The sequence below is a fragment of the Anas platyrhynchos genome, chromosome 13 (genome assembly GCF_047663525.1).
Source record: "Anas platyrhynchos isolate ZD024472 breed Pekin duck chromosome 13, IASCAAS_PekinDuck_T2T, whole genome shotgun sequence".
Taxonomy (NCBI): domain Eukaryota; kingdom Metazoa; phylum Chordata; class Aves; order Anseriformes; family Anatidae; genus Anas; species Anas platyrhynchos.
In genome coordinates this window covers 22,145,682-22,172,005 of record NC_092599.1, presented here as the reverse complement: position 1 = coordinate 22,172,005, position 26,324 = coordinate 22,145,682, and the positions used below count along the sequence as shown (strand labels likewise).

At 36.0% G+C, this 26,324-nt stretch overlaps 2 protein-coding genes across 15 annotated transcripts in view; one reads left to right on the top strand and one right to left on the bottom strand.

Annotated features, from left to right (window-relative positions):
* Nucleotides 1-26,324, top strand: part of TASOR (transcription activation suppressor) — a 36,852-nt gene that overhangs the window by 2,485 nt on the left and 8,043 nt on the right. For 4 of the 13 annotated variants that reach the window (XR_011812513.1, XM_027467562.3, XM_027467556.3 and 1 more), the window contains exons 2-21: nucleotides 5,284-5,429; nucleotides 6,488-6,580; nucleotides 7,621-7,693; nucleotides 8,628-8,719; nucleotides 9,059-9,217; nucleotides 9,885-10,012; nucleotides 10,638-10,669; nucleotides 11,361-11,466; nucleotides 11,903-12,006; nucleotides 12,132-12,235; nucleotides 12,500-12,572; nucleotides 12,691-12,765; nucleotides 14,323-15,036; nucleotides 16,242-16,684; nucleotides 18,231-18,375; nucleotides 22,551-23,494; nucleotides 24,272-24,394; nucleotides 24,958-25,117; nucleotides 25,804-25,912; nucleotides 26,090-26,268. Coding sequence is in view for 12 of the 13 variants with exons in the window: in XM_027467562.3 (XP_027323363.1) it covers nucleotides 5,284-5,429; nucleotides 6,488-6,580; nucleotides 7,621-7,693; nucleotides 8,628-8,719; nucleotides 9,059-9,217; nucleotides 9,885-10,012; nucleotides 10,638-10,669; nucleotides 11,361-11,466; nucleotides 11,903-12,006; nucleotides 12,132-12,235; nucleotides 12,500-12,572; nucleotides 12,691-12,765; nucleotides 14,323-15,036; nucleotides 16,242-16,684; nucleotides 18,231-18,375; nucleotides 22,551-23,494; nucleotides 24,272-24,394; nucleotides 24,958-25,117; nucleotides 25,804-25,912; nucleotides 26,090-26,268 (4,002 nt within the window). In the remaining variant the exon portion in view is untranslated. Of the gene's footprint in view, nucleotides 1-225; nucleotides 2,506-5,283; nucleotides 5,430-6,393; nucleotides 6,581-7,620; nucleotides 7,694-8,627; nucleotides 8,720-9,058; nucleotides 9,218-9,884; nucleotides 10,013-10,637; nucleotides 10,670-11,360; nucleotides 11,467-11,902; nucleotides 12,007-12,131; nucleotides 12,236-12,499; nucleotides 12,573-12,690; nucleotides 12,766-14,322; nucleotides 15,037-16,241; nucleotides 16,685-18,230; nucleotides 18,376-22,550; nucleotides 23,495-24,271; nucleotides 24,395-24,957; nucleotides 25,118-25,803; nucleotides 25,913-26,089; nucleotides 26,269-26,324 lie in introns of those variants that run through there. The other 9 variants (XM_072044341.1, XM_072044340.1, XM_072044339.1 and 6 more) reach the window with 6 other exon arrangements.
* Nucleotides 12,071-26,324, bottom strand: part of CCDC66 (coiled-coil domain containing 66) — a 40,853-nt gene continuing 26,599 nt past the window's right edge. The window contains exon 19 of one of the 2 annotated variants that reach the window (XM_027467572.3): nucleotides 12,071-12,217. The gene's annotated coding sequence lies outside the window, so the exon portion shown is untranslated. Of the gene's footprint in view, nucleotides 12,218-12,528; nucleotides 20,030-26,324 lie in introns of those variants that run through there. The other variant, XM_072044342.1, reaches the window with a different exon arrangement.

Below are 26,324 nucleotides of genomic sequence, written 5' to 3'. Positions count from 1 at the left end.
CTGGCCTTGTTTTTGGAATTGCACTTGTTTTGCTTTCCAAATTTCAGTGTTTATTCCTGGACCTACAATACTGTTAGGTACCTGCTGTCTTGGTTATGAAGACTAACCTGTCATGTACAAACTATAAATTCTATTCAGGATAAAGTAACTTCCTTTTTTTTTTTTTTTTTTTTTCTTTTTTCCAAAACGTACTTTTGGAACAACTTTCGGTTGTGAAGCAATGATGTTCATAAAATAAAATCTGAAAAATGTAAAGGAAAAGCTATAGAAAGTTTCGAATGCAGTTCCCTATTCAGCTCTTCTAGGATTTATCTACAAACCTATTTGGAGACTAATGAGGGACCAAAAGTTGATGGAAAGAACCTTGCAATTGTGGAGGAATGCGTCTGGAGGTTGCATACTTTTTAGAACTAGCTTTGGTTAGCTGTCACAGAATCTTCTGACTTCTTTTTTTCTAGTAGAAGAATTCTGGAAGCCAGACCTTATGGAAGGTTGGCTTTGAGGTGGTGAAGGGTTTTTTGTTTTGTTTTTCTGCATGTGTGCATGCATTTTTTTTGAGTACTTAAAAGCAAGCCGTCTTGAAGTTGTTTTCTGTTCTTCTTGGTATATACAGTTTGGTAAGAGGTTGTTACACTCTCCTGAGTTGCTTGGCTCTTTTTCATGTTAGAACTGTAGCCTATTGCCATGGCTTCTTCTGATTTTATTGTCAGATTTCAGATGTCCAAATCTGCCTGAGACTTCACAGATCGTTTTTGAACAAGACGAGGAAGAAATTACTCTCAAGATAAATCGTTATAAGTGTGCTTTTGCTTACTGAACTAACTTCAGCATAGTGGTGCTTTTACTGGAAGGCAGTTCCAAAAGACAAAAGACGTGCTTGAGGAGCTGCCGTTGCCTGAAGGGATTGCTTGCTGGTAAACGTTGGGCTCTTACTTCCACCTTCCATGGCTGACAAAATTAGCAAACAAATGCAGTTTCTCAGTCATAGTGGGGTGAGAAAGATCTTGTATCTTTGAAAGTCTTAACAAGTACTTGCTTGGAAGACTTGGTAACTTAAAAGCATTTGATGTTTCATTTTCTTTGTCTTTTGTCTTCTAATCTTCCGTGTCTTTAGTTGGATTGTGTATCTGCTATTTGCTACCTTATGTTTCTACTTAAGGATTTTTTAAGCCATCCTTGTGGTAACTACTTTTGAGAGCAAAAGAAATTTTGGGCTGAGAAAGATCGTATAACTCTATCCTTATGCTTCATTCACAGCACTGATTTTTGATCTTAGTCTTTAAAAAAAAAAAGACAAAAAACGCTTTTTATTTTTTTAAAGCAGGAGTAGTTTGTAAAGAGGTTAAGATGCTGCCAACTTATCTGATAATAAAATAAGTAATTTGCATTTCTTCAATTAAAGGGTAGTTCAGTATGTCTTAAAGAGAATCTCATCCTTTTCTTTGTATTCTGACTTAAAAACTGCTAGCTCCAAATTCTGTTTACTCAAGTCGAATCAGCAAACAATAGGGAATGTGAAACTTACAGCAGCTAGGGAGCTCCATGCATCCAAACACACACCCTCGTGTTGGTCTCAAGAGTAGGGACTGTATTAGTTAATCGTATTTTCTACTTAAAAAGTACATACCTATTTGCCAGTACACTAGGTAGAAACTAAGTAGCAGTACTATTTATTCTTACTTCCGCAGAGCAAATTGGCAAAACCCCCAGTAACTGAATGTGTTGTAAGGACTAGCATGCAATATCCTAACTTAAATTACTGCCTGATTTACATGGGTCAATAAAGGTGCAGCAAATCCATGGTAGGTTTGTACAGTGAAAAATAAATAACACATACATTCCTTTCAAGTGATGTGGGACTGGAGATAACCATGACAGTCTTATCCTTTGGCTCTAAGCACAGGATGTGGTGACTGCTGTAGATGGACTGATTTAGGACTTGGTTTTTATTTCTCATTTCTGAACTCTTCTGTGTGGTATAGACCCTTGCATAGTGACCATAACCCTTTAGGTAATAGCTAGCTGCCCTTTAGCATCAATGCACAGACAACAGATCAAGAAGCATTGCCTTGCTTCTTACCTCAGTAGGTCATGTTTCAGGTTTTTCTGTCCTTGTGTTTTGGCATGTACATAATTTTTTAAAGAGGGCACAGAGTGCATTGTCTTCACTTGGTTAGTGTCTTACCAAGTCCATGTCCTGCAGTGCCACCAGTTCTGGAAGGATGGACAAAGTAGAGTTGAGTCATCCGTGAAGCATATGATTAGTGCACTCAAAGACTTGTACTTGGATGAGGAAAAGCAACCATTCACTGTAACTTTTGTTTGACTGCTGTATATAGTAGTTTATCTGAAATTCAAACCTAAGTCACCTATTTTTGTTTTTTTGTTTTGTGATTACAGTACTGTCCAGTGGTCAGTATAGTAGACTTTCCATGCTCTGTCCATCATTTGGTACTTCAGAAGACGATAGAAACAAAATCGCTGCTCTTGAAGAAGAAGTGCATGGTTGGTGCAAAGTTCTCAAACTTAGTGTAGATTGGCTGCTTCTACTGTGTATGAAAAGATAGCAAGCAGACAGTAGGTTTTGGTAATAAAATCTGGTGTTTATACTCTGAAACATAAAAAGTAGCAAGTTAGGAATGTAAGGAATTCACATTCAACTGATTTCATTCATGTTCCTTTTCTCTTGGTCGGTGGATGACATCTGATCATAAAGCCAGTCGATCAAAATAATTAATGCGTGAAGTGATGCAAGGTTACCTGTGTGATGATTACTGTTCTTGTTCACTTTGTGTTACTGTGGGCAGTGAGCATCAGAGGAACAAATCCCTTCACTATGCAAGTTTTGGGTTTATTAAGCATTTTTCTGCTAAAAGGTGGATCTAAGTTCTCATTCTTGGACTGATTTGAGCAGTTAGGAATCAGTCTTGCTTTAATGTTCTGTACATAAATACATTAAAAACTTAAAATCTCAGGAGTGACCTTTGCCCATGTATTTCAAAACATTTCTGTTTTCATCTGTCTTTTCTGCAAAGGTAACAAAAGCACTTCCAGTTTCATTCATACCACTAGTGACTTTATGATAGGTAACGCTTGTTTAAGGTGTACATTTGGAGAAGCACAGGAGCATACAAATATTACTGAATAAGTAACAACAGCAATAAAACCTACTTTCAGTCCTCTGCTAAGACACTGAAGAATTGCTATATTAAAAAAAAAAAAAAGCTCCAAAGTACTGTACTCCATAATAAAAGGGATAATGCAAAGCTCTCCCCTAAATGTTTTGAGCACTGCTGCTGCAGCAGTCTATGTAGGGCCTTCCTATCTGAAAAGCAGGGCACTGGCTGTTCTCCAGTGAGTCTGTCTTGACTCGTTCTTTAGAGCTTTACACAAAGCAGGGAATATCTAAACACATGGGAACAGCAGCAGTATTGGAATGAATGGCAGGATCTCCACCGATGTCATGTGCCTCTGCCTAGTTTTGAGGCCGGGCAGTAGGCATGGCATCACAGTCATGGGTCACCAGCGGGTCCTGGGGAGTCTGCTATTGCCTGGGCTCAGTGGTAAGAGATGGGCTGAGTTTGACAGAGCATGCATTTCTAGGGAATAGGGCTGTGTGTGGGGAGGACATGCACGGTAATTGTCCAGGAAACAGGAAATGTGGGCAAGCAGCTGCCATTGGCAGTCTTACTGGTATTTTAAGCAGAAGAGGACTTGGCAGTATATGAAGCCTGTGCCCTACCGTACTGTGGTTTGATAACTCAGAGCTGAGAGGGGCCTGAGGGCATGAGTTGGGTCAGGCAGTGCTCTTCACATATTTCATTAATAGTTTTTTTAATAGTTATGTATCTAGCTAATAGTTTCTTTCTTCAATACAACTGCATTCAATCTTACAATATTACACCAAGTTTAGAATTTCTTCCGCTTCTGATTATCTGTACTCCCAAATTGCTGTTAGCCTTTTTGAGAATGGACATGTTATTGCAAAAGAGGTGTTATAAAAACCATTTCCTAATCACTTTCAGAACTCTTTTAAAGCAACACTCGTGCAGTGTTGCTACTGTTGGAATAATTGCTGTATTTTAGTTAGTGGATGGGATACTACATCATAAAGTGTGCATAAATACAGCTTTTGCTAGATAACTCAAGTAACTTCAGTTTCTGTTTAGAACATTTGTTTCATGCTCAGGTTAATGCAGTAAATATTTCCTGTTAAAATAAGGCATAGATTACTATCTAAATGTGCTCTCATTTCAATTAATGAAATTGGGGATAAGCTATAAAGAAGCAATTCAACTCTATTTGCTGCTAGAATAATGGTAGAGCATCCTGTGTATGAGCCAAGTGCTACTGTAGTTCATTCCCAACTATTGTAACTCCTAGACATTTCAGCTGGGGGGTTGTTTTGGAGGAAGGTAAGTGCTCCTACCCCTCCAAAAAGAGCAGAAGCAGTCTCAGATGTGGTAGGAATGCTTCCTGAAATTTGTAGTACTGCAGGATGTTGCACTTCCTCAGCCTTGTGAATGGTACTGCACAGAGAAACCAGTTGCTGTTCTGAACTGGTTCAGTTCCCTCAGGACTATTACTTTCCTAGATGTAGTCTCACAATATGCACTCACATTCTTTGCTGGCACACACTCTGGTTCCTCTTCTGATCAATTTGTCACTTGTACTCAGAAGCTTGGGGGCATGAAAACTTTTCTGTGTGAACTTAGGCGAGATTCCCCAGAAGGCAGTTGAAGAGCTTTCATTTTGAATTCATGTAAGGGATAAGATCATAGAGCATGAACACGCGCAGTGTGGTTTTTCAGCAATAAGAACTTATTGGATTATTTTTAATTTTAATTATTATTTTTAATTTATACAATATAATATTAAATTTATTCATATTTAGCATAATTACCATATGCAACAAAGAAAAAAACCTTAATAGTTCTAAAGAGATGCTGAGCCATGAAATTGTTTTTAATGTTTTTATTAGAAAAATTTGTTCCTGGTTTTTAATTAAAAGAGCTAATTAATTTAATTAAAATGTTATAAATTTAATGACAGTGTTTTACAGTACTTAGATGTTTTCAAATTATAAACTGAGACATACTGAAGTGCTTCCCTTATAAGCTTCTGAGAACTAGCTGTTCAAAAGGAATATTAAAAAAGCATAGTGTCTTTTTTTTTTTTTTTGAAAGATGCTGTAATTATAGGAACCTGTCTTGCCTAAATTTTGTTTTGTTTTGTTATTTTCAGATCAATGTTGGTGCTTATTTTATTTCTTCTCTTTTATAGCACTCTTTCAGCCAGTAGCTGTGGGCTCTCGAGAGTTTGAGGATGTTGTGAAGATTCTGCATTCATCTTACTTGGAACCCAGTTCAGTGTCGAATTTTAATTACAAGAGAGCCAGCTTAGTGCACAGTGAACTGTTGGAAAAGGAAGTGAGTATGTTTGTGGTTTCTCTTTATGGATAAGGTACAGATCAAATCAAATTAACTTTAGTGGTTTTTTTTGGAGTTAAGAGACAATGACCCAGGGAGTATTTTCTTCTTGTGTGCTTGATGATTAATTGCAAAACCACATTACTGAGAATGTAAGCAACTATTTTTCAGGCAACTTTACTATACTACTACAAAGGTATAAAATAATACCTGAGACACTCGAAGACTAAAAGAAAAATTGTATTGGGTACCCTTTTGCTTTGTGTATTTTTTATTTTCAAAAATGTTCTTGATGTATTTTATGCTCTTTATATATTTTTAATAACCTGTAAAGAGGTTATAGGGTCTACTTTGAATGGCCTCATGCTTCCTATGAAATTTAATACCTTTCTTATACCAAGTTTACATAATCTCTGTAATTGTTGTCCAAGAATTAAACTTCTAGCACTTCTGCTGTACCTTATCTCCTGTCTTAAATCCAGTCTTAGCTTTCTTTCACAACTGTGAAATAGGTTTCAAGTCCCGGTACCAAAAAACTTCAAGTACAGAGTGACAGTATGTGTAATTGGTAAACTCTGAAGTGTATTTTTTTCTGCTACTGTATGATTTGTGGTTTATGGTTGCAGCTTGGGTATATACAGCAACTGCAGCCACCTCCGCATTGAGGTGCAACTGCTAACATACATGCATTGTGTAAGAAAGAAGTGAATGTAAGGACAATTTTATGGAATTTCAGACATGATATGGAAAGCATTGAGCTGAATGCTTCTTCTTGACAGGCATGCTACTAATAACACTAAAACATCACTGCACTTACTGGCGCACATTACTGGTTTAAAGAATGTTTTCTTTTAGGCCAGTGATATTTTCCATGTATATATGTTTGTTTGTTTGTTTGTTTTTTAATTTGAATTGTAGCATAATGTAATCTCATTCAAATTAGCTTTTGATTGTTTTTCTGCAGTTGGAACTGCTAACTTAGAAGGGGTCTTAAAGCATTGACACTTGAATGTGACTGCAATAATCTGTCTATACATGTTAAGAACTTATTGTAACAGTTCACAGAAAAACGCAGAGAGTTGAAGTTTGATGGTCGCCTAGATAAAGAGCTTTCTGAAACCTATGCATTTCTAATGGTTGATCGACCTCAGGTAAGAAAACAGAATTGCATATAAAATGTTTTTTCTGTTTTAATTCACAAGCGTTTTCTTAAACTGAATGCTGTTGTTGACACACTTCACATTTTTTACTGATGTCTTTAAATAATTTCTGCAAAATTCAGCCATGGAAGGCTTAGAACGATTGGAAAGTGGTGATACTATGTCACAGTTAAAATCCTTTATTCTTTATGATTTAGGATGTACCATTTACATGTCTCAGTAAAAGTATATTTTCCATTTTAGACTGACTTACAGATAGAAAGGTAGATTTCTCTGGACTGTGTGTGGGTTTCTGTTGTGTGTTTTTTTTTTTTTTTTTTTGTGGTGGCTTTTTGTTCTCTTTTTTTTTTTTTTTTATTTAATGAAGCTTGCATGTTTTCATTATGGTTCTTTTTTTGAGTAAAGAAGAGGTACCTTAAAGAGAATTGCATAAAAGTTACTTGTATGATGAAAACAAGCATAGTTCTCTTCCTGTTCTTTTAAAAGCTGGCTGAACAAAGATGCTCATGCTGTTTTTCTGTGTATTCATGTCAGACTTATTTTCTGTTTAGTAGGTAAGAAATATGACTTAGCGTGTAGATAAGACTCTAAGATATGTGTCACGCATATAGATATGTGGATGCATTCTTAGTGTATTTGTGTGCTCCAAATGTGCATTTGTCCTATATAATCTTCAGTAATAGTAGAAAATGCACGTTATCTTTTGGGTTTCCAATGATATTTTTTAAATGAAAGTGATAGAAAATGAAGTTTTCTGCTTTATCTACAATTAGAGAGCCAGGATTTCTTAAGTATTCAATCATATGGCAGGTCTACTTCTGTATTATGTTACTAAAATGTATTAAAAGCAAGTAATGTTCATGAAGTGTGTGTAAAATTTAGGAAACAGAGAAACTGTTGCATTTGCTTGGGGGTTGTTTTATTTGTTGTTGTTGTTTTTTTAGCCCAAACAGAATTATGTTTATTGCTGTGTTCACATTCTGGCTTTCCTGATAGGCTTGTTTAAAAAAAAAAATGCCTGTTTTCCACAGATCCAAAGCATATGTGAAAAGGGGCTGCAGGTGGGCCACTCCAAAATAACAATTCTTGGCAGCCCTTCCATGGGTAACTATCTTTTGATTATATGTACTGGTATTAGTCAGTGTGACTTGGCAGAGAATGTGATGCAATTGTGTAAACTTTCAGTGCCTTTCTTAGCACTTACCTGCAGGAATATCACATATAGGTATTTTTAGCAAAGTAAACTGACATCAAGGCTTTATTTTGTAACTCTGTTTTTGACTAGATTATTTAAAACTCCTTTTTCAGAGGAATTTGAGAACTAATTCTCATTTTGTTTCAAGTCCCACCAATACAATATGTATTTGATGTCAGTTGCAGTTATTTAATCAGACATAGTCAGTTCCAACAAGTATTTATCTGAGGCCTTAAAATCTATGAAATTATGTTTGAAATCTTCAAAAGCAAGAAATTACTTTGCCTTCTGCATTTGAGTGTCACTTCACAATTCAAAACCAGTGTACTCTTGTGAACAGTGTAGGATGAAAAATTGCTGATGATGCTAGTGCTTTCCTGACTTACTTGACAGTCATATCTTCCATTGCTTATACCCGTGTTTTGTAATAGGACATGATAAAGAAGGACTCCAGGAGTTTTGAAAAAAAGCAAAAACTGAAAGCAGTATCTGTACAGCATTTGGGCAGAGCTTGTGCTCTTGGTCACAACGCTTTTAGTAATGTATTTTTAGTAATGTTTTTCAGTTAGTACTCCTTTCAGACTGAGTCCATGAGACATTAGTCCATGTTCTACTGTGATGTTTAATGCCGTGCTTGGTGAGAGTAGACATTTATTCTACTGTCTAGAATGTGGAAGTTGTGAACATGCCATTATACTTTTTGCTGATGCAGTTAGAAAAAAAATGATAAATCTTTATTGATTGGAAGACACTGAGCTTTAGTCCTATGTAATGCTTCTTCTACTAACATTTTAACATTCATCATAACGTAGTGTTTTTTTCTGTTTTTAATATTCTTCTCAGGTGTGTATATCTCCAGGTATGCTGATTTGTTGCAACCTAATCCTCTAGAAGCTGGAGCAACTGGAGATGTGATTGTTTTTAAAATAATAAAGGTAAATTCTTGCTTTTTCTTGAAGGCTTATATTGTTTAGTGATACAATAAAAGTAGTTCTAACCTTACTTCTTGAACCTCCATTCATACAATTGTCTCCTTACAGAGAATCTAGAAACCTACTGGTTTTAAAATCCAATGTTGACACTGAGATTAAATACGGAATAAGAAATTTTTATAAAAGGCAAGAAATATGTTTTCTACAGAAATATGTTCTTTTTTTTCATATTTTCATAAACATCTTTCCAAAACTTATCTTTTATTACTTACTTCCTCATGTACTTGATGCAGTTTGCCAGTTTTCAGGGAAAAGCTTGTTTACAATTCTGCTTTTTTACAGGGAAAAATGAAAAGCATATATGACCACATAGGCATGAAAGCAGTGGAATCAACAGTGAAGAGTGCATTAGATCCAACACCCAAGCATGAATGTCATGTTTCAAAGAATGCAAATAAAGTAACCTCCTTGCTGGCTTATCGAGCATATGAACTTACTCAGGTAGTAGAAGGTTGAGTGTGTGTTAACTTAAATAAAAACCTTATTAAGCAAAAAACAAAACAAAAAACTACAAACAACAACCAATCAACGAATTGATAATTGTGGAGGTAAATTGCCTGAAGATGTAACTTAATACTGAACTTGTCCTGTAATGCTGAAGCTGTCTGGTGTACATTAAGCAGTAGCTCACAGAAGCCTTTATTAGAAATTACAGAACAACATGTCAGCGTCTCCTGTTAGCCTTACGTACATGTACACCCTAAAGTAGTGCCTGTCCTGTCAGTGTTAGGTAAACCAGGAAGTAGAATGTGGAAAAAAATAAGGTAATTGATCGTATTATAACATACATATGAGAATGGCATTTAAAACTGTATTTTGGGTAGCAGCTCTTTAAGAATTAGGTTGTTGGTGGTAAGAGCACCATAAATATGATTTATTATAGTAATTTATAACTTGATAGATGTACCAGATAATATTTGGCATAATAAAAGATTTCAGACTATTAAACTCTTTTTCCATTAGTTTGCATAAGTAGTTAATCATGAAGTATATTTTTTAAGCTATTGCTGTGAAACAGTGCACCTTTCTGGGGACAAAGGTCAGGGGCTGTTGTATTTGCAAAATATAGTTTAAGAGTTTTTAATTCAAAGCTATGTTATTTTTCTAGTACTATTTCTATGAATATGGCTTTGATGAGATAAGACGAAGACCAAGGCATGTTTGTCCCTATGCTGTTGTTTCATTTACTTACAAAGATGAAATCGTGCAAACACCAAAATTCCTGCCCCCATCAAGGTAAGCTAGGAAGTGAATTTTGGAAAGACTGCATTCAACGTGAATTCATAGCTCTTAGTAATAGTTTTGCATCAGTTTAGATGAACAGTGCTGAAATGGATGGATGTGTTACAGGGATGTAGTATAATAAATGTTTCTAATGTAAAGCAAGAGGTGACAGAATTGGTCTTATGCAGCAGGCTGCCCCTGTAGGAAGCAGTTCTATTGCTCTTCTCATCTACCTCACCTTCTACCCTAGGGGGAATCAAGATAAAGCTTTGTAGAATAGAGTCATACAAATGTTCACAGCAGTACCTTGTTTGGTATTCCAAAAAATGTTCTGTATACTTAGTCACCAGACTATTTGCTAGTGTTTTCTTATGGCTTGTAGAGCGACTGTCTATGTTGATGACAGATACGATATGATACCTGTGCTGATAGGAAGGCATCCAAATGTGGGGACTGTACTAGTGCTAACAACAGTTACTGGATGTCAAAATCAGACAAGTTGCTGTAATGGTAGCTTGAGGCTAGAGAGTGTAATCAGTGTTGCTATTACTAGATTGATAAAGTATCCTTAATATAAAATTTCAGTAGCCGCAAGCTTCTGTCTCAAGCCAGTAATCATCTCCTTTCTTTTTGTTAGATCAAACAGCTTCAACACAGAGAGAAGTACAGGTAAGAATGAATTGAAATTTAGTACTTCTGTGATTGTAGGCTTGAAAAGTATTGGACATTTTTGCCCATGTAGTTTGATTTGTGTTTAACTAGAATGATTGCTTGGTTATGTTGACTGTCTACCTAACTTTTATTCCGTACCATACTGATTGCAGTGATCTCTTGTGATATTAGATGGTGTAACAGACACCTTCAGGTGTATGTTCTTCCCTTGCTAGAACAAACCAGAACTGAATAAAATCGAGTTGTCTTTTCCCTCTGTTTCTGTGTATAGCATAGTAGGAACATACCTTCTGCTCACAAATCTGCTGTTCAATGCCACTTCAAATAACATGATCCTCTCACACTTTTCTTTTGAACATCATTCAAGCAAAATATTCTTATGTATAAACATAGCTAGCAGTTAAGTTATGAGGATGTCGTTGGCAACAAGGATGTGCTTATATATACATGTACAGGACACATACCAACTACTTTACTCTGCTCAGAGCAGGTCAAAACAAGATAGGATTGCAAATACTCTTTTTGTTACCTTAAATAATAGGTGTAAAGGTATTATTGTCTGGTGTGTTATTAGTAGGAAATTTCCTCAAAATAGCTTTTGGAGGTTCAGCAATCTCTTTACTACCATTTTGTTTCAGTCCCTCCTAACAAGTGGTTTCACTCTATTTCTGTCTCCATCTTAATTTAGATAAATCTAACTACACATTATGGAGGGGACAGCTCTGGAATAAAGGCAAACTCCTGTGCCATGTTTCCTTGAAGTCAGCAGCGCGTCCTTTCCTTCCATGCAAGCTGTGAGTATTACTGTTTAAAGAATAGGTTAAAAATACTGCTGTGTCAAAACTCTATTAGACTAGTGAATTTAAGACATATTCAGGTGAAAGTCTAAAATGTACATTGACCAGATGCTTTAAATACCAAACTAGACTCTTAAATCATGAGTGTCCAGAGCTGCTTTTTGTTCATGCTCACAACTTGTCAGTCTTCGGTGTTGTTGGTATTTTTTTTTCCTGTTTTGTTTTTTATTCTTTGTTTTTCTTAAGTGACACACACTCCTTTGGAGCAATAAATATAATTGTCTCACAGGATAGCTTAAGGAACTGATGTTTTATGAGAATGTATTTGATAATTCTTTTTTGGTCAATGAGGATCAGACTATGAAGGTCAAAGAAGAGAGGCCTTTTATTTTTTTTTTTATTTACCTCTCCCTCCTGCACCCTTTGTCTCTAGTCCTGAGAAGCTTGATGTTGAAAAAGTTGTAAGCATTGACCAACTGAAGAAGAAAATTTCACCTGCGTTGTTGTATAAAGAAACTTACCTAGGAGCAAAAGAAGGTAAATGGCGCTAGCTTTTTTTTTTTATTTTAAATTTTTATTTATTTAAGAACGTTTAGAAATTTACTGAGTTACAATTTTATTTTTTTTCTTCTAAACTTCTTCCTCCCCTTGTACCACGTCAGTGTTGAAGAATGGAATGTACTGTAGTCTTTATGAAGTTGTGGAGAAGTCCCGTTCTGGTAATCACTTGGAGGGATTACTTCAAAAGCTAGAGAAAGAGAAACTTGTGAGTGTTACAGATTTGACTATTCACTTTTCAAAATAACTTTAGTAACTAGAAATTGAGACATGTGAAAAGATGCATGGTCTCACTGGAATTACAAAGCTAGCATATTCCAAAATAGCTTATCATAGCACTTCCCTACCTTGACTGGAATTTAGCTTACAGGAAGTAAGAGTATTCATAATGTCAAAATGTCTGGTAGAAGCTTAGAAGCAATGTGCTTTTTTTTCTTTTATTTCTTTTTTTTTTCCTCTTCCTTCAAAACAGGTTCTCGTTAAACCACTTCTGGACAGAGGATTTCTTTTTCTTCTTTCTCCTTGGCAAATGACATCCCCTTATGGTATGCATACTCTATGTTTGGTACTGTGGTTGTGGTGATGGTGGTGTTGTTGTTTGGTTTATAGTTGTCTTTTGAAGCATAGGGGTCTTCTCCTTTCCAACCATTTTTCTTTTTGTAGATCACCAAACTGGACGGTCCCGCATGTTAAATGCGTTATTTCTGTTTCCTGAACCTAGAGGTATAATGAGCTCAAGTAAGTTTGTTCACTTCTGTGTATGTTATGTGGTCAGTTAAATGATGATTATAGTCTACTGAAGTCAACAGTAGAACAGTGTTACAACTTAACACTGTAAACCAGGAATAATAGTTTGTTATAGCAATGGTGATGGTGTTCAAAAAGTGTTCATTTCTTCATGGAACTAAGGCATTTCTTTATGGCACTAAGTATTTTAGGCTCACTTGTTCCTAGTTTAAAACTAAAACAACTTTAGAGTTCTTGTTTGTGCATAGTAGTAGAACTGAGAGTGTTCCCAGAGATCAGTGTGCTAAGAATGTTACTGCACTTTTAGAGTGTGGGGGAGGGGGTATTTCTTTAACTAACACAATGTGAAGGACAAAACATGTGAAAGTTTGTTGTTGTTTTGATTTGGGATATGCACAAAAACCTGACCATATAATAAAGACGAATGAAAGGACTTGGTTTTAGTGTTGGGATGAGACTTAAAAGTTAATCTTTGACAGCTGAAATTTGCAATCAGTAGAATGCAGTTCTATTTTGGCCTGCTGTGAGTTAGTTAGAAGTGATGTTGTCAAAGTGTAGCTCTCTTCAGAAAGTTCTTGTTTGAAGTCTTAGCTGCTTCCTAGATGCTTACCTCTATGTTTCTTATTTTAATTTTTCTAACTTGAGTGATGGTTGATAAAATCCAAGCACTTGTAGTTTGGGTAAGAAGAGATAAGACACAGTAAGACATTTCAAGTGTATGTATGCCAGTTCCTTAAAAATATTACAGCTTTTTGCTGCCGTGACATTTCAAAGACTTGTGAGCTGTAGTTTCTGTCAAACACAAGGTTAACCACTGTTTTAAGGCCTCAGTAATTGTTTAAAAGGGTTGAATGAAAGAAAGTTTGATGGAGGGGAGGGCAGGGGACAGAAATAAATGAATAAAAAGGATATAACTTGGATCTTCCTTTAAATGCTATTTCGAGGATGCAGTAAGAGGTTCTAATAGCATCCCAAGACCAGGAAATCCTGCTCTTGTCAAATGTTACTATTGCATCTTGTTGAGTTGTATTGGTTTGCAAAGGACCAAAAAAGCTGTATAGCTTTGTGCTGGACTACTAAGGCCAGAACTTACTAAGAACGTCTGTTTTAGAGTTCCATGTCACAAGGATCCCAGTGAGCTTAGAATCAGTACAATGAATGGGGCAGGATTCCATGGGAAGGAGTAATGCCATTTCTTGCAGAGAGCTGTTTTTCAGTAAATCTAAGGTCTTTGAAGTGACATTTTAGGAGGGCCAGTAAGGTGATTTGAATTGGAAATTATGTGTACGTAGGATATAGGTTACCACAAAATCATGAAAGTGAACAGTTCATCATGACCATGAATAGGTTGACGTTTAAGTAGGCTTTAAAGCTGTTACTTCACACTTACACAAAGAAAGAAATCCCTGGCATTTGGGTTATTTCTCCAGTCATTCCAAACTGTGTTTCACCAAATATGTATAATACAGAACATTGCTAGCCAGTCATCATTTATTTATAGCTTTATGATGTGATTTTAATTGTGAATTCCCTTTTCTCCTATGGCAGCACAAAAAATTGTTCCATTTGGAACACAGAAAAATTCAACTACCGTGGTGTTGCACGAAAATCAGGAGATCATTCCAGAATTCACAAAGTTTATTCAGTCTCTACATTTTGCTTTAATCCAATCTCGTAAAGACGCTACTGCAGATTTCAATACTGTTGTGGAAAAGTATATAAATGAGTATTTGAAAAGATGCTATAGTGGCTCTGGAAAATATAGAGAATTTGTATTATATCGGTATGAATCACGGTTGGATGACAAAAAATTTCTTTATTCTGCTCCAAAAAATAAATCTCATATTGACAGCTCCTTGCAAAACTATATTTTTGGTTGTGAGGCATATCAACTACCTGTTTCTAGAGCTAAGGAATTGATGGAGGGAAATCGGAAACTTCAACAGTTCAGTCCCATCTCAGATTATGAAGCTACAGAAGACACTGATTTTGCCAATGCAAAAAGTGGGAAAAGAATCCGTGCAAAATATGAAGCAACTGCTGCCAAGCGAAAATTCCCTCATCACGGAGATTATGATCCTGATAGACTGAAGGAACTTATTAACTTAATCCAGTGTAGGAAAAAAAATGTAGGTGGAGATTCTGATTCCGAAGACCTTAGAAATAAGAGTGGACTGAAAAGGAAGCTGGAGAAACAGTCTGAAAATCTGCGGAAACACTTAAAAATGAGTGAAGCCTCAGAGAATAGTTGTCAGTACGAAGGTAAGAGCCTCTTTATTTAGAGTTCCTCTTTAAGTATTGTAATTCACAGCATACTTTTAATTTTAACCTTAATAGATTGAATATTTTTTTTTTGTGTATTTTAATGCTTGGTGGCTCATTTAAAGATGGGCCTGAGATCTGTTAATAGAGATATAGTTTATGTAGGTTGTCTCTTTCTAGAATACAAGTTAATAGGGAAGGCTGACTTCCAGAGAGTTTGCTTAGCTGTTAGAACTGTCCAAAGACTTTCTAGTATAGGGTACTAAGCAAATTGTGATACTGTAATGTCTTTGACTTCAGGCTTTGCTCTAATTCCTTACGGCTGCAATACCCTATATTAATAATTAGTAAATGTAGATCGAAGAAGAGAATTAGATATCTAAGTATGAGCAAAGTAAAGTCAGAGCAGCCAGTAATATGTTTAATGTGACAAAGGAAACAGCTTTATGGTTTTAAGACTGAATTTATTTTGTAAATTAAACTATCTATATCCAAACCTTAGGTAATTACCTTGGATCTTATCTTAATATCTGCCAAAGAAACTCTTTGATTTCTGTTTCGCTGACAGGGTAATGATATAGGTCTCATTTAGATGGGGAAAACTGGGGAGAACAGGGAGAAGGGTAGCACAAAGAAGAGTGGGGGGGGGATGTACCTCAAGCTTCAGTAATTCCAATGCATCAAATCAGTTTAGAAGATGAAAAGCCTGAGTTAGAAACCACTTTCCTTTTGGAGAGGTGCAGCTGGCATGTGTGGATGGAGGAGACAGAGGGTAGGCTCCATGATCAGTCATGGGATTCCAACTTGGAAGTTTATGGAACTTGAGAGTCTTTTTACGTTGGTTATTAATATAAAATATGTGACTGTGTTTCCACCTGGGTGTAATCAAAACAGTATTTGTTTGAAACTAAATTTTGACTTAACACTGTCAGGGGTTCCCAGACAGCAACAACTATCAGGGGTTTGAATTTCCATGTTTTTATATAGCTTCAGAAACTGTTCTGTTAGCTTTAGAAACTTTAATCAACATCCTCCTATTTAAAAATTTTTACTAAGAAAGTAAATGTATGTGTAATGTATGAATTGATGCTAAAGAGTGACACTGTGGGTATGTGGAAGGTGTTTGGTGTGTGCATGTGTCTGTTTTTGCTTTTGTTTTAAAACTTAGTAATGGATTACTTTTCCCCTTCTCCCCCTACCCAAAGGGGGCAGAACCTCGGACTCGCCACACTCAGTTTTCTCAATTATTACTGGTCTTGGTGGACATGATACTGACTTGAGGCAGCAAGATGTTTCCGACTCTGCTGTTACTGACACACACGGCCTCATTAAACTGCTGTTAGAAACACTAGCTAGTTCAGGACACTTGGATTCGTCGTTGGCACGGTCTGTAAATCAAGCTTTAGGATTAAACACTGATGAAATTGAAGAAGATATGAGACAAAAATATGAATATGAATCCATTCCAGCACAGGACAGAGATGATCATGAGCTTCCTAATGCTGTTCAGGCTGAAAATGTTAACTTTAAGGACCCACAGAGCCCTGTGATGCTAGAAACTGATGCAGCTTGCTTACCCTACCCTACTGATGTTGACCTACGGCTTTCAGCTAATGAAGTAGGCCTTGAACACACACTGCGTTTAAAAGTAAGTGAAACTGGCTGATAGGCTGATGCTAGTAACAGAAGTACTATTTTTGCAAACATTATGAGAATTAATAAAAAGACCTTGTAATTTTTAAATAGGTAAGTACTAACTTTTCTGTGAAGAAGACTTTCAGTTTTGCAGGAGAGTATATAGAAAATTCTAACTTTAAGATGCTTGTTTCTCATTCTTTGTCTATTCTTTCTGTAATAAAATTGTAATTAAGAATATCTGGAAGGTGGAAAGCAACCATGGGCAGTCAGTCAGTCTTCCTCACTCTAGCTTTCCAGTAAGTGTAATATGCTGCTGCTCCACAAATAGGCAGCAAAACTTCCATCACTTTTGCTGACTGCTGTATACCGAAATGTTTTTTCATGTTTTCTGAAACAGAAGCCTTGCAATTGTTTTCTGTATCTTGTAGAAAACAGATTATTCTATTCTGTCTCTCACCTTGATTATGGTGATGGTTTTTAGCAAGCTGAAGTTGCATGGAACAAGTGTATTGTAAACTGTAACAGAGCTTGCATACTGCCTTCCACCTTCCTCCTTCTCTGAGGGGTGAGTCTTGATCTGGCTGGGGTATTGATATTTTCTGAACTTGTAACCAAGTAAGGAGACATTTGAGAGTTCTTCACAGTTAACTGTGTAGCTGCTACTCTTTCTGAAGAGAAGTAATGATGCAGGAGTAGTTGCTGTGGCATATGGACTTCCTGCAGCAATGGCAGCAGGGCAGGCTGTTAGTGACTGTGTTAGTGTCTGGTTGTGGGGCACCACGGGGTGGTTCAGTTTTCTTTGCTATCCTCTGCTTTTACTATTTTTCTGTGTTTTCCTTAACCTTACAGACTTGATAGGTGGTTTGGATATGACAGCTTGTCATGATTATGAAGTCCAATCTCAGGCACAAAAAAGCTTTTTCATACCAGACTCCTCCCATATCTAAGCTCTTTCAAAGCTTATCCTTTGAATCCTTTTGCCCTTTTCCCCCCAAAAGTGAACCAAAAATAAACAGATTGGCATCAGTCTTTTTTCAGTTTACTGCTTTCTTGTCATAGCCAAGAAACTCAAAATTGAACTGCAACAACTGTATTTGTGCTCTCTTGCTTTTAACCATTTGGAATGCCAGGTGAATTTAGTTTACTCAAGGGTTTAATACTAGTTGCAGGTGGTTCCTCAGCAGTGCTAACATGTCATGGTTTTTGTTGACTTATCAAGACTACAGCCTAAAAATGGCTAAGGAGCAGACTTTTTTTTTTCTCCTCCACTTCCATCTCCTAGTCTCCTTGCCCTTCTCCCCCCATGTTCTGTGCTCTAAGGTATGTGCTTAGGACTGCCTTATTTAGTGACAGACCATCAGCAAAGATGCCTGTCGCAGAAGTAATGACGTGAATGAAATGCAGAAGTACCTGACGTAAACTTTTCTAACTTTGACTTGACCGATTGGAAAATTTCCTATCTGCTGGTGAACTTGGGGACATTCTTACTGTAAGCTGTTCAGTACGTAGTTTAATGAAACAGTTGCAAATTGAGAATTTTTATCATTTTTTTTCAGGAAGCAAGCACTGGAAGTGTAAGTAGCTTTGAAGACTACAGTCCCTGTCCTAGTACACCTATAGAACACGTTTATCGCAGGCAACATTCCAACTCAAATAACATAGGAGAAGTTGGAATGCACTGGAGACTGATTCCAATTACAGGTAAGATGGGTTTAACTTATTTTGCTGCATATAGTAAATGAAAGCATATTCCAAAGGTTTGTATCTTTTACAGATTCCATTCTTGGGTCACATGTTGGTACACAAGCATGTGTATATCCATGCAATTATTTCTCATTTTTGAACAATACACGCATCTGTTGGATGAAAACATACCCGTGTTTTCATGGAGAAGTACTGCTTCGGGTACAGTGATATAGGTTAGAAATGCAAGTGCTTGAGTATTTATCTGGTGAAGTACATAGCTGTTATAAATTCAGCATTTAAATCCACTTTCCTGGATCAGTGGGCAATTGCAGCTTCTAATTCAGAAAAGTCATGAGAAATGTGTTAACCTCATAGAAAGCTGTCTACTTTGTATTGCATCAAGCTCTTCTACTAATAGTGCTTTGAAGGCTTTTATATCTAAACATTTAAAACTTAGAAACTTATTCTATAAGCTTGTTTTGTTCTACTTCTTGATGAGTCAACAGTGTCAAGTCTTAGGAGCACTTAAAAGCGTAGATTTGAAGGATGTGGAAGCCGAACTGAGGAGTAGCCATGAGGAGGTTTAAGTTCAAGGCTAGGAATTGAGGCCTCTTAATGCGTAAACCCACGTGGACTGTGTTAACTGCATTCTCTGAGTAAATACATACTGATTTCTGATCATTCTCTAACAATGTGGGAATCTCTCTTTGACACTTCTAATATTCATCCAGTTGTGTAGTACTGCAGCTCTTCTGTTTGCTTAGCCAAGAAGGGAGAAAGGAGTTAGCTTCTGCATTATTGATAAGCCTTTCAAAGAATCGATAGGGTGATTTTAAATTATGTTTTCTGTGTTTTCTTTAAGAGCCAAACATCAAAAATCTATTCTGGTATTTTGCGAAGTAACATCTGTCACTGTGTGTATAGGCAGATGTGGTTATGGTTGCTGAAATAACTAGCAAGTGGATGCAGTATAAGAGAATTCATACAAGGGTTTTTCAGCTGACATGTTGTGCAGTCACCTGTGAGACTACAAATTTTGCTAGAAGAAATTTTCTTTGAGGTCTTCTGAGAGGGAAAAGTGCTGTTCTCCAGAGATGAAAGAGGTTGTCTTGAGCATCACCGGATTTCTTGAGTTTCTTCAAATTAGCTCTTGCTGCAATAAGTGTTGACTAGCTCTGTAATGTGAGCTTGTAAAAGGTGCAATATATGTAGAAAGAAAACCCTGTAAATTCTAACTGCTGCTCTCCTTCAGGAGGGACGGGAAGTGTTCAAGAGGATCATTAGGAAAGAATGTGTGTTGGAAGGGTTCCATATGTCATTATGGCCTGAGCACCTTTTATTCTGCCCTGGTATTGAGTTTTCATCAGAAAACAAGATCAATAACACATTGTTCAACAAGTGGACTCATTCTATTGAAGTACATCAGGAAGGCTGTAGGAGAGTCAAAACAGCCTCAAATGTTTGGGGCTACAGGCACTCCTCATTGGACATATCTTTCTATTTAGCATCTTCTGGAGGGTTTTGAATTTTCATTCTAGGGAATTAAGATCAATTCAGTAGCATAACTTAAAGGAAGCTTTGATCCTTTCTGAAACTGATGGCTTTCTAAATTCAGTGGCTTGTCCACATCTCTTTTTTTTTTTGTTTGGTTGTTTCTGTAGCAACATAGCTGTAGAAAGGAATTCAAAGAATATCAGTCATTCTTTTTCTTAGATTACATAATCTAAATTTCTGATAATTGTAAGCAAACTTGCAAAATCCATCCCAACTTGATTTTGATTTGAATTTGGGACTGTTCTTTAGCTTTAGACATTCAGCTAAAAATGGTATTTGTTCTTGCTTGTTCCTTCTCTTGTAAGAGAAGATTAATGCATCAATAAACATTCTTAAAAGTGATGGCTTTTGACGACATTCATCTTAAATACAAAGAAGCAGAATGTTCCGTGCTTTCTTTGGTGGTGGTGTTTGAATTTATGATTTCAAAATAAACCCAAGAACCCTTTTGCTGGAGTCACTGTAGAAAGACCTCTCTTAAGCAGTGAGGAATTTGATTCTTAATCTGCAATAATAATTTGGGCAGATCTTAAACAGCTCTTCTTTGTAAGATTGTTTTCTGGCAGTCATCGTGTGTTTTTTTTTTGTTTTTCTTTTTTTTGACCTAAGTTTCTTTGACCTAAGCAGTTATGAGGTATTACTAAGGAAGAATATATTTGAAATCAGAAATAATTCTTGAATAGCTGTTGAATTTTGTATTCATGGTTTACTACTTGCTGATCCTTTTTTATTATTATTATTTTTTGTGAAGACTTGTGAACCAAAGGTGTAGGTAGATCTATGAAGGACGCCACCTTCAGGGAGTTCTATTTCAGTAAGGGAAACCCTAGGTTAATTTTTTTTTTTTTTAAACTTTTTTTACATGCTAGAAAATATTTTGGATTGGTATCTGTATTCAGCAATACATATTTCTGTTTAAATTCCTTTACACTTCTTTACTACAGGCCTTAACTGTTTGTCCTCTCTTTCCCCTCCACACTTCCTTTTTAAAGCACTGTTTGTTTCTTTCTGGAAAACTTTAAATAATAACCTTTAAAGAATAACTTAATCAGTCTAGTGTCTAATATATGTTCTTATTATGTATTATGAAGTCTTTTTCCTAATCTAATTGTTACAGAAACTTTCTCTTAAATCAGCATGAATGGATTGGGTATTACTTCTTTCATTGCTAAAATTGGTATGTAACAGGCTGTATTAAAATGCAAGAAGTCACCTAAAAATAGCCCTCAATTTCAAGCTATAGTATATTTTTAATTTTCCTGCTAAGAGTTCCTTGTAGTACAATATTTCTTGATTACAATAATGTAGCTTATAAGTGTTAAGCAGCTCAAGAAAAATGAGATACATAGTCTCAAGTACCTCACATCTCAAACAATCTTGAAATGAGTTTATTCTGTTAACATCATGATTTGGTTATTGAGTTATTCTAAAACAAAATTAATGTGCTTAAGCATGCAGAAGGCATAGATCAATGCTGAAGGCACAGGGTATAACAGAAAAACAGGTTCAAATAAAATTGAACAAATCAGAATCACCTGATTTATATCTGCTTGTAGTGCTTTTAAAGAAAGCAAGAAATTAGGTTTGACTAGATGGATGTGCTTTGAAGGATGAAGAACAAACATCTATTTTATTCAGAAAATAAAATGGAACCACATTACTGGTTTCTCTGAACCAGTCTAAGTGGTGTAAAGTACCTACGAGGTGATTACAACATGAAAAAGGAATCCTTTTAGTGGCAGAGTTTTTCCTTTTAGGCCTTTTAGAAATTGATGTTACCAAGTAAGGGACAGCACATAACTTAAACTGATCACAAAAACAACTGCATTTCAAAAGAACACAGTTGTTTAAAGTTAATTTGTGCTATTTTGGTTACTGCTTCTGTTGCAGAAATCTTCTGGTTTTCTGCTTACAAGTCTATTAGCTGTAACAATAACACATTTAGAAAAAAAAAAGCACTTTCTTCGAAGTGTTGAAATGCTTATGGAACAGATACATACTGAAACACTTGTATGTATTTAAATATCTGAAATATCTGTGACAAAACCAGTTTTGAATGTGGATGGTGAATAAATTGACAGTTGCAGAAATGATCTCTGAGGTTTGGGTTTGGGAGGCTTTCAGCACTCCTTACAGCATAACTGATTCTGTGGATCAGTAATTATCATAAAACATATGTTCTACCCTTTTAAGAAAAAAAAAAAATCAATTGGGAAATCAGATGTACAGCTTGCAATTTGCAGTTTAACTCCACAAGGTAGTATGTGGCTAAAATATGGATTTTGAAAGTCTACAGATTATAACCCAGTAGCAAAATGTCTGAATAATTTGTTACCCTGCTCAATTTTCTAATTTGGATGTGTTTTGTAATTAAGGCAGCTACTGTTGTGTTTAATTAGCTGTTATCACTGGGAAAATTACTTGGGTTCTGGCTTTCCAAGCGAACTTTGATATTGTACAGTCTTAGGAACAATGACATTTTCTGTGCTTCTGCACATCAGAGACACACTGCATTCTGGATTTAAGGTGCTTGGGGGGAGGCACAACAGTAATACTTTCTTGAAACTGCATTTTGTTGTATTAGTTCTGTATCACTTTAAAACATAAGATGATGATGATGAACTCTTCCTATATAGGTCTGAAATCACCAGAAGAACCACTGGTGTTTTTACCACCAAAGGATGCCTTCCCTAATGACCCTCGGGTAATAAATAGGCAGAGAAGTTCTGATTATCAGTTTCCATACTCTCCATTTTCAGACACACAAAAGGGGACAGCAGAAGATGGACTTTATACAAGACAAGTGGAGAAACTTGAAGATCAGTGTGGGCTAGCAGATCAACCTTTTACAACTAAGCATTCCATAAGTGCAATAATAGAGACTACACTATTAGAAGAATATAATCTATTCGCAAAAAAGATTCAGGAAATTTTGCAGCAAAAGAACATCGCTTATGTTAGTGGTATGTCCACACCAGTCTTCTCAGCCCGAGAGAGGATAATGAGACTTTCTGAATACATTTGTTTACAGGCATCAGAGATTTCTGTGCAAGAATACATAGAGACACTGAGTGAAAAACTGAATAGTGTTATTTTGTCCTCTTCAAGCACTAGGCATACTCAACCAATTTATTCTAGTCCTGAATCAACAGAAATGGTTCGTAACGCTGCACTGAATCCTTCACCCGAGGTGTTACCTGCTTGCAGGGACTGTGACCCAGCATTGCTATCAGAGCCATTGTGTAATAATGTAATGGAAGATCTTGAAACTAAGGAGCAGCATTCAGCAAGCTTGCCCTTAGCGAAGGAGGAAATGGATCGTGTGAATGCTAAAACAGAAGATATACTGACATCTGATCAGACATCTTCCAGTGGCGACCTGATGGAGCAGCCAGAAAAGACACAGAAATCCCCAGAGAGCTTAAATATTTCAAGCCAACCAGCTCTTTCTGATTTTATAAGCCAGTTAAAACCTGAAGTATTTAACAGTTTGGTCAAAATTATTAAAGATGTACAGAAAAACACTGTGAAATTTTATATTCATGAAGAGGAAGAAAGCATTCTCTGCAAAGAAATCAAGGTAAGTATGTTTCATTTCAATCTCTCTTTCATGGTAAAATAGATTGGTGTGCCTTTCAAACCAGAATGTATAAAAACGGGGCTTGCAAACATAAAGTAGGCTAAAACTTCCTTCAAAAAAGTTTGAACTGTGACAGTGAATGATGAAAACAGGCTGTCCTGCCACATTTCTTGTTTGAGGTTGTCTTACATTTAACTTTTACATAAGTCTCTTAGTTGGAAAGTTAATACTGGCTGTACTTTGGGGTCCTTCTGAAGGTACTGCCAGAGGGGTTAGGCTTATGGAAGGTTTTTGGGGAAAAACAGATAACAACGGCAAACGTGTGATAGAATTTTAGCAAGTACATATGAAAAGTTTGTGGTGGTGTGTTTTTTGTTGTTTGAGGTTGTCCTATTCTTTTTTCCTCTGTTTAATAATACAGGTAAGTTTAGAGACTGCTGTCCTTCTGTATTTAAGTGTGTAAGACAAAATTTGAAAATGAAATAATAAAGCTTCTGTTTTCTTGAAAAAACATGCAGTTAATAGACGAGACGGCCACTTATCCATTTATGTGCTATTCTGTAAGAATGACTGACTTGCTAAAATAGCCTATTTCCATGTTGCTACATCCTTCTGGCTAATGTATTGGAAAGACCAAAAAAAAAAAGAAAAAGGCAGTTCCACCCTCTGATGTTCATTTCAATAGAAAACTTATTTAAATGTGGTCTTGTTCTGGGGATTGTTTTGGCCTAACTACCTTTTTGCTTTCTTTACCATCTTTTCTTTCTGTGGTGTTAGGAGTATCTTACAAAGTTAGGTAATACAGAGTGCCATCCAGAACAGTTCCTTAAAAGAAGAGCTGATTTAGATAAACTGTTGATAATTATTCAAAATGAAGACATCGCCAACCTCATCCATAAGGTACTTCACATAAGTAAATGCACCCTACAGAAAGCTACTGTTAAAGCATAATGAGAAGAGCTCATTTCAATTAAGGTTACTTTAAATGATGACCTGGGTTTAGGTGCCTCCTGAAGAAATAAAAATGGCTGTGGTAATACTTAGGGTTGTTGCATCATACACCTCTAATAACTTCTACCTACATGTACTTGCTAATGTATACTTAGTAGTTATAAAGCTCTGATGAGGCCTGAGTAGTTCTGCTTTTAGTTCTGTGATGCTCTAACAGCAAGCAAAGGCAGCTGCCAGGTTACCTTAGGTGTTCCTGACAGCTATGGCTTATGAGCTTGTAGTGGACAGAAAATAAAATCATTCTAAGTACTCAGCTTCCACTGGCTCACTCCTATAACGGTTTTGAAAGAGCACCTCCCAAAGAAAGAGGAAAAAAGTAGTTGTTTTACGTTGTGTTTTCAAGTTAGATTTTCGGTATTAATAGGTAGATCAGAGAAGTTCTGTAGTTCTTTTTTTAATTGTGATCTTTTATGTTTTATTTTCCCTCATATACATCTCTGATTTTTAAACAGATACCTGGCTTAGTAACTTTGAAGAGGCTTTCTTGTGTCAGCTTTGCGGGTGTCGATAGTTTGGATGATGTGAAAAATCACACTTACAATGAACTCTTTGTGTCTGGTGGTTTTGTTGTATCAGATGAATCTGTCCTTAATCCAGAGAGTATCACAATAGGTAAGTCTGATGCTTTCTGAAGCTTTAAAACAGTCAAAAAAGCCTAATGTTTTAGGGTAAAAGATAAGTGCCATACTAAAGAGCAGTGAGGAATCAAGTCTTCTAATTTACAGAGATGATATTGTGAGGAGATTTTTTTTTTTTTTGGAGGACTTAAGCTAATTCAGTCTCTTACCTCACTGGCCTGTCTGGAGAACATGAACATGGATATCTTCTCTTTAAATTTGTCTTATATTGTGTAGTTATGTGTACAGAAACTTTTATTCCTTATGTATCAATCCACAAAAAATGTAGTAAAAAATACTTGAAAAACTACATTCTTTCAATTTTGTTCTTTTGAAAATTGAATAGTTTTCTAAGTATCTGTTCTCAGAGATATTTTAGCAAGGCAGATCATGCTGACTGAATACCACTGTTAGGTATCTGTTTGTTTTTATCTATTCCATTGTTTACCTTTACTTTAAAAAACAAAACAACACAAAATCCCCTTGGTTTTGGAGTATCGTTGTTGTCCAGTCTCCTAGGAACTAAACCTAAAGTACTACCTAGGGTAAAGTTGCTTTAAGTACTTTGATGAAGACTGGAGAAAAAAAAACAAAAACAACACACTTCTATGTATATATTGAAGCAGTGTCTTTAGTTCACATACCACAAAATTTAACTTCTGTTCAATATCTTCAAAACAGATAAACTAAAACAGTTCTTAAAATTTTTGGAGGATCTCAATACACCAGATGGGAAATGGCAGTGGAAAGTCCACTGCAAAATACAAAAAAAACTTAAAGAGCTGGGGAGGTAAGCAGTCATCATTTATATATCAGTTGTTAACATGCTTCAGCTTTAAATTATGTTCTAAAAAAACCAAGTACAACTTAGTGTTATGTTCAATTTTTTGACTTAATATTTAGACTGACTTTAAATGTCTTTATAATGGTGTTTTTTTTTTTTTTTTTTTTTCTCTCACCATCACAGACTGAATACTAATGCTTTGAGTCTGCTGACCCTGCTGAATACCTACCAAAAGAAGCACTTGGTTGAAATTCTGTCCTACCACCATTGTGATTCTCAAACTCGAAATGCACCGGAATTAGACTGTCTTATCAGGCTTCAGGCTCAAAACATACAACAGAGGCATGTTGTCTTCTTAACAGGTAAAACCAAAATATAAGATTACCTCTCTTTCTCTTTTGATAACAGGTGCTGTATC